Raw genomic sequence first — 14,972 nt, 5'->3', positions numbered from 1 at the left:
GGGGCCCAGAGCTCATTTTAGCGACTCGATGGCATCGGCCGTGTGGCGGACGTTGGCAGAATTTAGGCGCCGCGCCAGCGTGTCTGGCGCCATCCAGCCCGCTCCTCCGCCATCGAGCAGGTCCCTGACCCTGGTCACCTCACCAGCCACAGCCCTCTCGTCCGACCGCCACCTAAAACCTTGGTCGTGGAGGTACGGATTCCCGAGCAGCGGCTCCTGCAGGACGGCCGCCACTCCAGCCGGTGGAGAGCTGCGCTTGGTGGAGACTTTGTTCCAGACCCTGATGAGTTCCTTGTAAAAGACAGGCAGCTCCCGGAGGGCGGTCCTGACGACCCCCACACTCACAAACAGGAGCTGCATGTCGTAATTGAGGCCGTGCTGCTGGCGGAAGAAATACCTCGCCAGAGCACGCCACCTAGGAAGGGGCTCAACGTAAAGGTATCTCTGCAGGGTCTGAAGACGGAAAGTCGCGAGCTGGGCGCTGACGCACACCAACGACTGACCGCCCTCCCCAAGCGGGAGCCTCAAGACCGCCGCAGAGACCCAGTGCTTCCTGTTGTTCCAGAAGAAGTCCACCAGCTTCTTCTGTATCTTGGCGACAAACGCAGGGGGAGGGGTCAAAGTGACCAGCAGAATATAACATTTCACGCAGTGAGGGAAGTCGACCGCAGCAGGACTTGAACTTGCAATTTCTGATACCTTCGCTGTTTGTGATCGAAGCCAGACGCCTTATCCATTCGGCCACGCGAATCCCAAAAAGTTGGTTTGCAGGTGCAGCAGGGAATCAGGAAGGCGAATAGAATGTTGGCCTTCATTGCGAGAGGGATGGAGTACAAAAGCAGGGGAGGTCCTGCTGCAACTGTACAGGGTATTGGTGAGGCCGCACCTGGAGTACTGCGTGCAGTTTTGGTCACCTTACTTAAGGAAGGATATACTGACTTTGGAGGGGGTACAGAGACGATTCACTAGGCTGATTCCGGAGATGAGGGGGTTACCTTATGATGATAGATTGAGTAGACTGGGCCTTTACTTGTTGGAGTTCAGAAGGATGAGGGGTGATCTTATAGAAACATTTAAAATAATGAAAGGGATAGACAAGATCGAGGCAGAGGGGTTGTTTCCACTGGTCGGGGAGACTAGAACTAGGGGGCACAGCCTCAAAATACGGGGGAGCCAATTTAAAACCGAGTTGAGAAGGAATTTCTTCTCCCAGAGGGTTGTGAATCTGTGGAATTCTCTGCCCAGGGAAGCAGTTGAGGCTAGCTCATTGAATGTATTCAAGTCACAGATAGATAGATTTTTAACCAATAAGGGAATTAAGGGTTACGGGGAGCGGGCGGGTAAGTGGAGCTGAGTCCACGGCCAGATCAGCCATGATCTTGTTGAATGGCGGAGCAGGCTCGAGGGGCTAGATGGCCTACTCCTGTTCCTAATTCTTATGTTCTTATGTACACCACTGTTAATCAACTGTCCTACACTTTAATCTATTTTCCCAGTCCACTTTACCCAACTCTGCTCTCATACCTTCATAGTCTCCTTTATCTAAGCTCAGTACGCTGATTTGAGATCCAACTTTCTCGCCCTCCATCTGAATTTAAAATTCAATCATGCTATGATCACTCATTCCGAGGGGATCCTTACTAGGAGATTGTTTATTAATCCTATCAATTATCTCAGATCCCTGAAGGTAGCAGGCCAGGTGGATAAGGTGGTTAAGAAGGCATACGGCCGAGGCATAGAATATAAGAGCAGGGAGGTTATGCTTAAATTGTATAATACTTTGGTTAGGCCACAGCTGGAGTACTGCGTGCAGTTCTGGTCACCGTATTATATGAAGGACATGATTGCACTGGAGAGGGTGCAGATGAAATTTACTAGGATGCTGCCTGGAATGGAGAATCTTAGCAATGAGGACAGATTGGATAGGCTGGGTTTGTTCTCATTGGAACAGAGGAGGTTGAGAGGAGACCTCTGAGGTGTACAGAATATTGAGGGGCTTGGACATAGTGGCTAGTAAGGGTTTATTTCCATTGGTGGAGGGGTCTTTTACAAGGGGGCAGAGTCTTAAGGTGGTTGGTGGAAGGTTTAGAGGGAATTTGACGGGATGGGGGGGGGGCTTCTTTACGCAGAGGGTTGTGGAGATCTGGAACTCGCTGCCTGGAAAAGTGGTGGATGCAAAAACCCCCACCACATTTAAGAGATGTGTTGTGTATGTACAATATAAGTACACTCCCTGTACACTCAATGTACAGTTACATAAGACTACTGGATGTATCTTCACACTGTACATACTATGCCTGTACCACCAGAGGGTGCAACTGGTGGAGACCTAGGGGTCACCTGTACACGACAGGTAACCAGACATAAAAGGGAGCTCAGCATGATGTACCCTCACTCAGGAGCTGTAATAAATGGACGAAGGTCACCACAGTTCAAGTACAATACCTTGCCTCGTGGAGTCATTACGAGAGTGCTTACAGACACAATAACTGGCGACGAGATTACAAATTTCCACTCGAAAAAGGCTAACCTTGGCACGTTTCAACAATGTGCCGATGGGGAAGATTGGGAGGCCTTTGTGGAAAGGCTCGAACACTTTTTCATTGCGATTGACCTGGCGAGAGACACACCAACCTCGTTGGCTGATAAGTGCAGAGCTATCCTGCTCAGCAGTTGTGGGCCCACCGTCTATGGCCTCGTCAGGGACTTGCTAGCCCCAGAGAAGACAACAACATATGTGGAGCTCATAACGATGATACAGGAACAGCTCAAACCTAAAGAGAGCATCCTCACAGCCAGACACCGGTTCTACACCCACCGGCGGCCCGAAGGCCAAGAAATCGCAAAGTACGCTGCAGACCTCATTCGATTGGCTGCACCGTGTGATTTTGGTGACCACCTCACCGAAGCGCTGAGGGGCATCTTCGTTATTGGAATCGGCCACGAGGGCCTTCTCCACAGGCTGCTTTCTGCGGAAACCACGGTCACCCTGCAGAAGGCAATTAACGTGAGCCAGGCGTTCATGGTCTCGGCCTACGATTCCAATCGGATGACTCACCCCCAGGACTCTAACCCGGCAAGTACTGTGAACCGACTGGCGCCTTTTAGAGGCAAGGCTGCTGCAAGCGGTCTCTCTCAGGGTAGAGAGAACAGAACCCCGAGTCCCGCAACCCCGAGTCCGCCACATGGGGCCAACCGGCTAACCCCATGCTGGTGCTGTGGAGGAAATCACAGGGCCCACCAGTGCCGCTATAAAGACTATAAAGACTTGCAAAGGCTGTAACACAAAGGGCCACCTCCAGCGAATGTGCAAGAGAAATGTTGCTCACCGAGTCGATGAAGAGTTGGCCAATCATCCGGACTCCAGCGATGATGAAGAGAGAGTCCATGAGGCAGCTCAGCCCCACGCTGAGGTGTACGGAGTGTTTACCTGCACCACCGAGAGTTCCCCGTTGAAAATAGAAGTTGAAATCAACGGTGTTCCAGTCACCATGGAGGGGGTTACCTTGTTGTGATAGATTGAGTAGACTGGGTCTTTACTCGTTGGAGTTCCGAAGGATGAGGGGTGATCTTATAGAAACATTAAAAATCATGAAAAGGATAGACAAGAAAGAGGCAGAGAGGTTGTTTCCACGGGTCGGGGAGACTAGAACTAGGGGGCACAGCCTCAAAATACGGGGGAGCCAATTTAAAACTGAGTTGAGAGGGAATTTCTTCTCCCAGAGGGTTGTGAATCTGTGGAATTCTCTGCCCAAGGAAGCAGTTGAGGCTAGCTCATTGAATGTATTCAAGTCACAGATAGATAGATTTTTAACCAATAAGGGAATTAAGGGTTACGGGGAGCGGGCGGGTAAGTGGAGCTGAGCCCACGGCCAGATCAGCCATGATCTTGTTGAGTGGCGGAGCAGGCTCGAGGGGCTAGATGGCCTACTCCTGTTCCTAATTCTTGTGTTCTTATGACACAGGGGCGAGCCAGTCACTGATGAATCAGGCGGCCTTTGAGAAACTCTGGGACAATCCAATCGAATGACCTAAACTGATCCCGATCCAAAGTGAAGCTGCTCACCGACACAAAGGACACCATCCCAGTCGTTGGCAGCGTGGATGTCCAGGGGTCCCATGACGGCGCGAGGCACAAGTTACCTTTGTGGATTGTTGCTGGTGATGAAGAAGATGGATGAAAAAGATCCGTTGGAGCTAGGAAAACCTTCAACCTCCGGCGACCGACGTCCTCCACGGCCCCGAATATAGATCCAACACAGCCCCTGAGAAACCAGCCACTCAACTCGACTGCGTGGAGACAACACAGACCGCACAACCCAACGGCGAGAGGCTCCAGCCCAAACGACCCGACCTCACCTCCCAGGCTCCAGGACGCCCGAGGAAGAAAATCGGTGCAGAAGGCAACTTCCAGGAGTTAGATGAGGTCCTTACTACTAGGGGGGGATCAAGGGGTATGGCGAGAAAGCAGGAGTGGGGTACTGAAGTTGAATGTTCAGCCATGAACTCATTGAATGGCGGTGCAGGCTCGAAGGGCCGAATGGCCTACTCCTGCACCTATTTTCTATGTTTCTATGTTTCCGTGGCAGAACCTGGGGAGAAAAGGATCACCGCGGCCTACCTCGTGGAGGGAAAGAAGATGCCGCCCGAACCACGAGGTGAAGCGCCTGAAGTAAAGATGGCGGCGGCCAGACCGCGAGGGGCAGCGATGAGGGAGCAACACGTGATGCCGCGCAGCGAACCGGAGTGGGGTAAAGATTGCAAGGCCCTCTTAAAAGGAGACCGGCAACCCATCACAATTAAAGGGACAGTTCCACTCTTGGTACAGCGATGCCGGTGAAACGTGTGCAAGAGATGTAACTGACAAATGCAAGTATGTAAATGTAACTAACCACGATAAGTCGGGCGATTACGGTCGGAACGAATGTATTGTGAGAGTAAATGAAGTGATGATGTGCGATGCCGGGTTCTACACGCATGCCGACAAAACCAAGGGCAACCTCCCGTCGGAAGCACCCAGGTCCAGCGGGCTGCCCGATCATGTAGCCTGCGTCTCTGGGACCATCGTGATGCCCCAGGGAGCGTGGCCACACACAGAGGGAGCATACCCACTGCAGGGCCAGCGGTCAGCGGACGGCAAAGGCACCACTACCGGTACCTTGCCCCTGATCGGCTCTACCTCTCTGGGCCACCCGGGCCAGGAGCAAGAGGCCAGCACCCTCCCACCCTCCAGCCCTCCCGACGGGACCTGGGATGAAGGGCAGCAGGGAGACAACGCAGCCCTCAAAGGAGGACAGGGAGGCCACACACCCCTGTGGGTTCTGCCCACCACTAGGAAACGGCAAAGGCCCTGAGACTCAGTCAGGGGGCCGATCCGAGCCCACTCAGCTGGCAGGGGCACAGCGCCGCCATCAGACAACCTGGGCACAGTCTGGTTACTCTGGAACTAGCGTCCTCACCCACCTGCACCTACACCCCAGGGGCAAGACTGTGACACCACGTATGTACCTTGCCTGTAAAATGTACTTGTTCCACTACTGCAGAACCCAGCGATGTAACTAATCCTATATTCTTTTGGGTCCTTCTGTACATGTACGCACATGCAGGAGTTGAGCCACACACATGGTCTATGTGGGGGGGGGGGGGGGGGAATGGATGTATCTAGCCATGTACACACATGGATCACACCCAGAACCCACTCAACCCCCACTGCAACCTCAAACCGTCCACTGCTAACCATTTCCCAATGTCATGGCAATAAGGACTTGGGGGTCAACAGGGAGAGAGCCAAGCCAAAGCACAGACAAGATGCAAGGGCTTTGGGCACTCGAGTCTAGGGCCAGAGCACACAATGCAAAGGCCAGTGGCACAAGACTTAGGGGGGAGTGATGTTGTGTATGTATAATATAAGTATATTCCCTGTACACTCAATGTACAGTCACATATGACTAATGGATGTACCTTCACACTGTACCTTCACACTATGCTTGTACCACCAGAGGGTGCAACTGGTGGAGACCTAGGGGTCACCTGTACACGACAGGTAACCAGGTATAAAAGAAAGCTCACTATGCTGCACCCTCACTCAGGAGTTGCAATAAATGGACTAAGGTCACCACAGTTCAAGTGCACCTTACCTCGTGGAGTCATTACTAGAGTGCTTACAGACACAATAAGATGGTTGGATGGGCACTTAAAGTGCGGTAACCTGCAGGGTTACGGACCTAGAGCTGGTAATTGGGATTAGACTGGATGACCATTTGTTGGCCGGCGCAGATATAATGGTAAGTACTGCAGGGAATCGAATACGGCCAGGGTGATCTCCTGGACTCGTGTCGATCGCCTGGATGGGTCGGAGAGGAATTTTCCCAGATTTTTCCCCCTAAATTGGCCTGGGTTTCTATCTGTTTTTTGCCCCTCCCAGGAGATCACATGGCTCCGGTTGGGGTGGAGTGTAGACTGTTACAGTGTAAGGGGTGTCGCAGTTGTGTGGGGCGGACTGGTTGGGCTGGGTGCTCTTTGCCTTTCCGTCATTGTTCATTGTTCATGTGGTGTATTTAGATTTCCAAGGGTGGGGTGGCCTGACCCATCCACCTCCACGGCACGAACCTGGTATTGCAGTACTTCCAGGAACGGTGCAGTGGCTCTCGGCCTTTTGGCTAAGAGCATTGGCGCAGAATGATCCTTGATGTGTGCAAGGTGACCTCTGGCGTTTGTGATTTGACAAAGAATTGGAAAGATTGGCAACGAAAAATTTAAAAAAAAAAATTAGATTTCCAAAAGGCATTCGATAAGGTGCCACACAAAAGGTTACTGCAGAAGATAAAGTTACGCGGAGTCAGAGGAAATGTATCAGCATGGATAGAGAATTGGCTGGCGAACAGAAAGCAGAGAGTCGGGATAAATGGGTCCTTTTCGGGTTGGAAATCGGTGGTTAGTGGTGTGCCACAGGGATCGGTGCTGGGACCACAACTGTTTACAATATACATAGATGACCGAGAAGAGGGGACAGAGTGTAGTGCAACAAAATTTGCAGATGACACTAAGATTAGTGGGAAAGCGGGTTGTGTAGAGGACTCAGAGAGGCTGCAAGGAGATTTGGATAGGTTAAGCGAATGGGCTAAGGTTTGGCAGATGGAATACAATGTCGGAAAGTGATAGGTCATCCACCTTGGGAAAAAAAACAGTAAAAGGGAATATTATTTGAATGGGGAGAAATTGCAACATGCTGAGGTGCAGAGGGACCTGGGGGTCCTTGTGCATGAATCCCAAAAAGTTAGTTTGCAGGTGCAGCAGGGAATCAGGAAGGCGAATGGAATGTTGGCCTTCATTGCGAGAGGGATGGAGTACAAAAGCAGGGAGGTCCTGCTGCAACTGTACAGGGTATTGGTGAGGCCGCACCTGGAGTACTGCGTGCAGTTTTGGTCACCTTACTTAAGGAAGGATATACTGGCTTTGGAGGGGGTACAGAGACGATTCACTAGGCTGATTCCAGAAATGAGAGGGTTATCTTATGATGATAGATTGAGCAGACTGGGTCTTTACTCATTGGAGTTCAGAAGGATGAGGGGTGATCTTATAGAAACATTTAAAATAATGAAAGGGATAGACAGGATAGAGGCAGAGAGGTTGTTTCCACTGGTCGGGGAGACTAGAACTAGGGGGCACAGCCTCAAAATACGGGGGAGCCAATTTAAAACCGAGTTGAGAAGGAATTTCTTCTCCCAGAGGGTTGTGAATCTGTGGAATTCTCTGCCCAAGGAAGCAGTTGAGGCCGAGCTCATTGAATGTATTCAATTCACAGATAGATAGATATTTAACCAATAAGGGAATTAAGGGTTACGGGGAGCGGGCGGGTAAGTGGAGCTGAGTCCACGGCCAGATCAGCCATGATCTTGTTGAATGGCGGAGCAGGCTCGAGGGGCTAGATGGCCTACTCCTGTTCCTAATTCTTATGTTCTTATGTTCTTATGTTCGTAGGTTTATCTGTAACCTTCAGGGCTGCTGACCGAGGGCTGTGCGGCTCTTTGTCGGCCGGCGCGGACACAATGGGCCAAAATGGCCTCCTTCTGCGCCGTAAATTTCTATGTTTCTATTACACAGGATCAGATCTTAGTTACTGAATATACTTAAGGAGATAGATAGATTTCGAGACACAAAAGGCATCAAGACGTTTGGGGAGAAAGCAGGAATATGGTGTTGAGATAGAGGATCAGCCATCATCATAGGCAGTCCCTTGGAATCGAGGAAGACTTGCTTCCACTCCCAAAGTGAGTCCTCAGGTGGCTGAACAGCCCAATACGGGAGCCACAGTCCCTGTCACAGGTGGGACAGACAGTGGTTGAGGGAAGGGGAGGGTGGGACAGGTTTGCCGCACGCTCCTTCCGCTGCCTGCGCTTGCTTTCTGCACGCTCTCGGCGACGAGACTCGAGGTGCTCAGCGCCCTCCCGGATGCACTTCCTCCTCTTAGGGCGGACTGGTCTTTGGGCCCAGGGACTCCCAGGTGTCGGTGGGGATGTTGCACTTTATCAGGGAGGGTGTCCCTTGTAACTTTTCCTCTGCTCACCTCTGGCTCGTTTGCCGTGAAGAAGTTCCGAATAGAGCGCTTGCTTTGGGAGTCTCGTGTCTGGGCCGTGCGTACGATGTGGCCCTGCCCAGCGGAGCTGGTCGAGTGTGGTCAGTGCTTCGATGCTGGGGATGTTGGCCTGGTCGAGGACGCTAACGTTGGTGCGTCTGTCCTCCCGGGGGATTTGCAGGATCTTGCGGAGGCATCGTTGGTGGTATTTCTCCAGCGACTTGAGGTGTCTACTGTACATGGTCCATGTCTCTGAACCATACAGGAGGGCGGGTATCACTACGGTCCTGTAGACCATGAGCTTGGTGTCACATTTGAGGGCCTGGTCTTCGAACATTCTTTTCCTCAGGCGGCCGAAGGCTGCACTGGCGCACTGGAGGCGGTGTTGGATCTCGTCGTCGATGTCTGCTCTTGTTGATAAGAGGCTCCCGAGGTTTGGGAAATGTTCCACGGTGTCCAGGGCCGCGCCGTGGATCTTGATGACTGGGAGGGGGGCAGTGCTGTGCGGCGAGGACAGGCTGGTGGAGGACCTTTGTCTTACGGATGTTTAGCGTAAGGCCCATGCTTTCGTACGCCTCAGTAAATACATCGACTATGTCCTGGAGTTCAGCCTCTGTATGTGCGCAGACGCAGGCGTCGTCCGCGTACTGTAGCTCAACGACAGAGGTTGGGGTGGTCTTGGACCTGGCCTGGAGATGACGAAGTTTGAACAGGTTCCCACTGGTTCCACTCCAGCGGGGAGCTTGTTGACTGTGAGCTGGAGCACGGCAGCGAGGAAGATTGAGAAGAGGGTTGGGGCGATGACGCAGCCCTGTTTGATCCCGGTCCCGACGTGGATTGGGTCTGTAATGGATCCGTCGGTAAGGATCACGGCCTGCATGTCGTCGTGGAGCAGGCGGAGGATGGCTACAAACATTTGGGGGCGTCAGAAACGGAGGAGGACGCACCATACACCCTCGCGGTTGACAGGGTCAAAGGCCTTTGTAAGATCGAAGAAGGCCATGTATAAGGGCTGGCGCTGTTCGTTGCATTTTTCGTGCAGCTGTCGCGCTGTAAAAATCATGTCCGTTGTGCCCCGTAGGGGACGAAATCCGCACTGCGACTCCGGGAGGGGCTCCTCAGCCACAGGGATCGGCAATGATCATATTGAATGGCGGGGCAGGCTCGAGGGCCCGAATGGCCGACTCAAGCTCCTATTTCCTATGTTTCTATGATTCGGTCATTGGCCTGACTTGCGGCCAGCTCTCGGACACGACGGTTCTGAGTCGGTGATTTGTGGGAGCGCCGATGAAGGCTGCACGTACTGGATTCCTTCCACCGGCCTTTGGCGGTGGAGCGGATGTTGAGGAGGGGACGGGGAAATGGGGGGGGGGGGGGGGCGACGGAAGCTCACGGAGGCGTCAAACAGCAAGCGGCCAAGTAATGGCGGCGAGGTTCAAAGGTCAAAGGGCGCGAGCGGAACTGTGGGGTGAGGGGAGGGGGGGAACTGGCCAATCGGCTGCTCACGAGTGGGGGTTCGGCCTGTGTCTCCCCCTCTCCCCCGGGCCTTCCACCGCTACGACCGGCAAGGCGGGTTGCTCGGGACGGCGCGGCGGTGGAATCGAGCTAAATTTCTGGGACGAAGGGGCTCATTAAAACAATCGGTGGGGGGGGGGGTTTTTGGACAATGACTGAGAGAAGAAAATGGCGGCGTCCGGCTTCAAAACCGAGAGTGCGCAGGCGCTTTGCAGGCAAAAGGGGCGGGGCAGCGGACGCTCGGGCCGACTGCGCCGCCGCAGTGCCGGCACGGGCGCCGCCATTTTGCACGGCCAAGACGAGGGGGGTGAGCTCCGCGTGCCAGCAACAAAGATGGCGGCGGCCTGGCCCGGCTTCACCGCCAGCCCCGCCCGTCCTTCCGGCCGGCCTGCCAACAACACTGCGCTCACTTCCGGTGCCCGGAAAAGGGGGCGGGGCGGCGCCCCCCTGACAACAAGGAGCCAAGATGGCGGCCGGGATGTACCTGGAGCATTATCTGGACAGTGAGTATCAGCAGCGGCTGGGTCATCCCATAATATGGTCAGAGAGAGAGGGGGACATCCCATAATATGGTCAGAGAGAGAGGGACATCCCATAATATGGTCAGAGAGAGAGAGGGACATCCCATAATATGGTCAGAGAGAGGGACATCCCATAATATGGTCAGAGAGAGAGGGGGACATCCCATAATATGGTCAGAGAGAGAGGGACATCCCATAATATGGTCAGAGAGAGAGAGAGACATCCCATAATATGGTCAGAGAGAGAGGGACATCCCATAATATGGTCAGAGAGAGAGAGGGACATCCCATAATATGGTCAGAGAGAGGGGGACATCCCATAATATGGTCAGAGAGAGAGGGGGACATCCCATAATATGGTCAGAGAGAGGGGGACATCCCATAATATGGTCAGAGAGAGGGACATCCCATAATATGGTCAGAGAGAGAGAGGGACATCCCATAATATGGTCAGAGAGAGAGGGACATCCCATAATATGGTCAGAGAGAGAGAGGGACATCCCATAATATGGTCAGTGAGAGAGAGGGACATCCCATAATATGGTCAGAGAGAGAGGGGGACATCCCATAATATGGTCAGAGAGAGGGGGACATCCCATAATATGGTCAGAGAGAGAGGGACATCCCATAATATGGTCAGAGAGAGAGAGGGACATCCCATAATATGGTCAGAGAGAGAGGGGGACATCCCATAATATGGTCAGAGAGAGGGACATCCCATAATATGGTCAGAGAGAGGGGGACATCCCATAATATGGTCAGAGAGAGGGACATCCCATAATATGGTCAGAGAGAGGGGGACATCCCATAATATGGTCAGAGAGAGAGGGACATCCCATAATATGGTCAGAGAGAGGGACATCCCATAATATGGTCAGAGAGAGGGGGACATCCCATAATATGGTCAGAGAGAGGGACATCCCATAATATGGTCAGAGGGGGGGACATCCCATAATATGGTCAGAGAGAGAGGGACATCCCATAATATGGTCAGAGAGAGGGACATCCCATAATATGGTCAGAGAGAGGGGGACATCCCATAATATGGTCAGAGAGAGAGGGACATCCCATAATATGGTCAGAGAGAGGGACATCCCATAATATGGTCAGAGAGAGGGGGACATCCCATAATATGGTCAGAGAGAGGGACATCCCATAATATGGTCAGAGAGGGGGACATCCCATAATATGGTCAGAGAGAGAGGGACATCCCATAATATGGTCAGAGAGAGAGAGGGACATCCCATAATATGGTCAGAGAGAGAGGGGGACATCCCATAATATGGTCAGAGAGAGAGGGGGACATCCCATAATATGGTCAGAGAGAGAGGGACATCCCATAATATGGTCAGAGAGAGAGAGGGACATCCCATAATATGGTCAGAGAGAGAGGGGGACATCCCATAATATGGTCAGAGAGAGGGGGACATCCCATAATATGGTCAGAGAGAGAGAGGGACATCCCATAATATGGTCAGAGAGAGAGAGGGACATCCCATAATATGGTCAGTGAGAGAGAGGGACATCCCATAATATGGTCAGAGAGAGAGGGGGACATCCCATAATATGGTCAGAGAGAGAGAGGGACATCCCATAATATGGTCAGAGAGAGAGAGGGACATCCCATAATATGGTCAGAGAGAGAGAGGGACATCCCATAATATGGTCAGAGAGAGAGGGGGACATCCCATAATATGGTCAGAGAGAGGGACATCCCATAATATGGTCAGAGAGATGGGGACATCCCATAATATGGTCAGAGAGAGAGAGAGGGACATCCCATAATATGGTCAGAGAGAGAGGGGGACATCCCATAATATGGTCAGTGAGAGAGAGGGACATCCCATAATATGGTCAGAGAGAGGGGGAGATCCCATAATATGGTCAGTGAGAGAGAGGGACATCCCATAATATGGTCAGAGAGAGAGGGGGACATCCCATAATATGGTCAGAGAGAGAGAGGGACATCCCATAATATGGTCAGAGAGAGAGGGGGACATCCCATAATATGGTCAGAGAGAGGGACATCCCATAATATGGTCAGAGAGAGAGAGAGACATCCCATAATATGGTCAGAGAGAGAGAGGGACATCCCATAATATGGTCAGAGAGAGGGACATCCCATAATATGGTCAGAGAGAGAGAGGGACATCCCATAATATGGTCAGAGAGAGAGAGACATCCCATAATATGGTCAGAGAGAGAGGGACATCCCATAATATGGTCAGAGAGAGAGGGGGACATCCCATAATATGGTCAGAGAGAGAGAGGGACATCCCATAATATGGTCAGAGAGAGAGAGGGACATCCCATAATATGGTCAGAGAGAGAGGGGGACATCCCATAATATGGTCAGAGAGAGAGAGAGACATCCCATAATATGGTCAGAGAGAGAGAGAGACATCCCATAATATGGTCAGAGAGAGAGGGGGACATCCCATAATATGGTCAGAGAGAGAGAGGGACATCCCATAATATGGTCAGAGAGAGAGAGAGACATCCCATAATATGGTCAGAGAGAGAGGGGGACATCCCATAATATGGTCAGAGAGAGAGAGGGACATCCCATAATATGGTCAGAGAGAGAGAGGGACATCCCATAATATGCCTACAGACGATGAAGCCGACTTGCATTTCCAGAGCCAATGAAGTATTTTGGAGTGTGCTCACTGTTGTAATGTGGGAAACACAACAGCTAAATTACGCACAGCAAGCTCCCACACAGCAATGTGATAATGACCCAGATAATCTGTTTTTGTGATGTTAATTGAGGGATAAATATTGGCCCCAGGACACCCGGGATAACTCCCCCCGCTCTTCTTCCAAATAGTGGCCATGAAATCTTTTAGATCCACCCGAGAGGGCAGTCAGGGCCTTGGTTTAACGTCTCATCCGAAAGGCGGCATCTCCAACAGTGTGACGCTCCGTCAGCACTGCACTGGAAATATCAGAGGGACATCCCGTAATATAACTACGGACATCGCATAATATACCTGCAGAGGGACACCCCCTTTCGGATTGACCCATTTAGTTTCTGTTGCTTCTCTTCATTCTTCCTACCAAAATGTATCCCTTCGCACTTTTCTGCATTAAACTTCATCTGCCACATGCCAGCCTGCTCCACCATCCTGTCTATGTCATCTTGATGTCTATCACTACCTTCCTCTCCTGTTCATCCCAGTTTTGTGTCGTCTTCAGATTTTGAAATTGTGCCTTGTACACCCAAGTCATTAATATATCTCAAGAAAAGGCAGTGGTCCTCGAACCGGCCCTGGGGAGCACCACAACATAAAATTACTTGGATAAAGGAATTGAGGGTCGTGTATCTAAATGTGCTGATGACAAATTGGGGAGTGGATAGTCAATACTGAGGAGGAAAGCAACAAATTACAGGGGGACATTAATAAACCTGCAGAATGGGCAAATAATTGACGAATGAAGTTCAGCACAGATAAACGTGAGCTTGTACATTTTGGTCGGAAGAACAGGGAGATCACTTATTACTGGGAGGCTGCGAGTCTAGCTCGGGGGGAGGAACAAAGGGATCTCAAAGTACAAATACGCAAATCGCTAAACGTAGCAAGGCCAGAAAATAAGCAAACCAGGCAGTAGGTTTTATTTCTCGAAGGATAGACTTGAAAAGTAGGGAAGTTATGCTAAACCTGTATGAAACCTTGGTTAGACCACACTTAAGAGTACTGTGTACATGTTATAAAAAGACGCAACAACGTTAGCGTCCTCGACCAGGCCGACATCCCCAGCATCGAAGCACTGACCACACTCGACCAGCTCCGCTGGGCAGGGCCACATCGCACGCCCCCCAGACACGGGACTTCCAAAGCAAGCGCTCTACTCGGAACTCCTTCACGGCAAACGAGCCAAAGGTGGCCAGAGGAAACGTTACAAGGACCACCCTCAAAGCCTCCCTGATAAAGTGCGACATCCCCACCCACACCCGCGAGTCCCTGGCCGAAGACCAGTCCGCCCTCAGTGGAGGAAGTGCATCCGGGAGGGCGCTGAGCACCTCGGGTCTCGTCGCCGAGAGCGTGCAGAAAGCAAGCGCAGGCAGCGGAAGGAGCGTGCGGCAAACCAGTCCCACCCTCCCCTTCCCTCAACCACTGTCTGTCCCACCTGTGACAGGGACTGTGGTTCCCGTATTGGACTGTTCAGCCACCTAAGGCCTCATTTTTAGAGTGGAAGCAAGTCTACCTCGATTCCGAGGTACTGCCTATGATGATGATGGTGGATTATAAAAAGGATTTAGAGGTACGAGAAAGTGCAGAGAAGATTCACAAGGATGATACCAGAAATGCGAGAGTGTACATATCAGGAAAGGATGAACAGGCTGGGTCTCTTTTCGC

The 14,972-nt window shown here is 51.9% G+C and overlaps 1 protein-coding gene across 1 annotated transcript in view; it reads left to right on the top strand.

The window, feature by feature from the left end:
• Positions 1-10,491: 10,491 nt before the first annotated feature.
• The window catches only part of LOC139242683 (inhibitor of growth protein 4-like), a 42,845-nt gene continuing 38,364 nt past the window's right edge, over positions 10,492-14,972 (top strand). The window contains exon 1 of the mRNA XM_070870473.1: positions 10,492-10,593. Coding sequence (XP_070726574.1) covers positions 10,557-10,593 — 37 coding nt within the window. The 5' untranslated portion in view covers positions 10,492-10,556. The remainder of the gene's footprint in view (positions 10,594-14,972) is intronic.

The sequence above is a fragment of the Pristiophorus japonicus genome, unplaced genomic scaffold (genome assembly GCF_044704955.1).
Source record: "Pristiophorus japonicus isolate sPriJap1 unplaced genomic scaffold, sPriJap1.hap1 HAP1_SCAFFOLD_144, whole genome shotgun sequence".
Classification (NCBI taxonomy): domain Eukaryota; kingdom Metazoa; phylum Chordata; class Chondrichthyes; family Pristiophoridae; genus Pristiophorus; species Pristiophorus japonicus.
The sequence above is the reverse complement of the archived record's forward strand: the minus strand, read 5'-3'. Positions and strand labels throughout refer to the sequence as shown.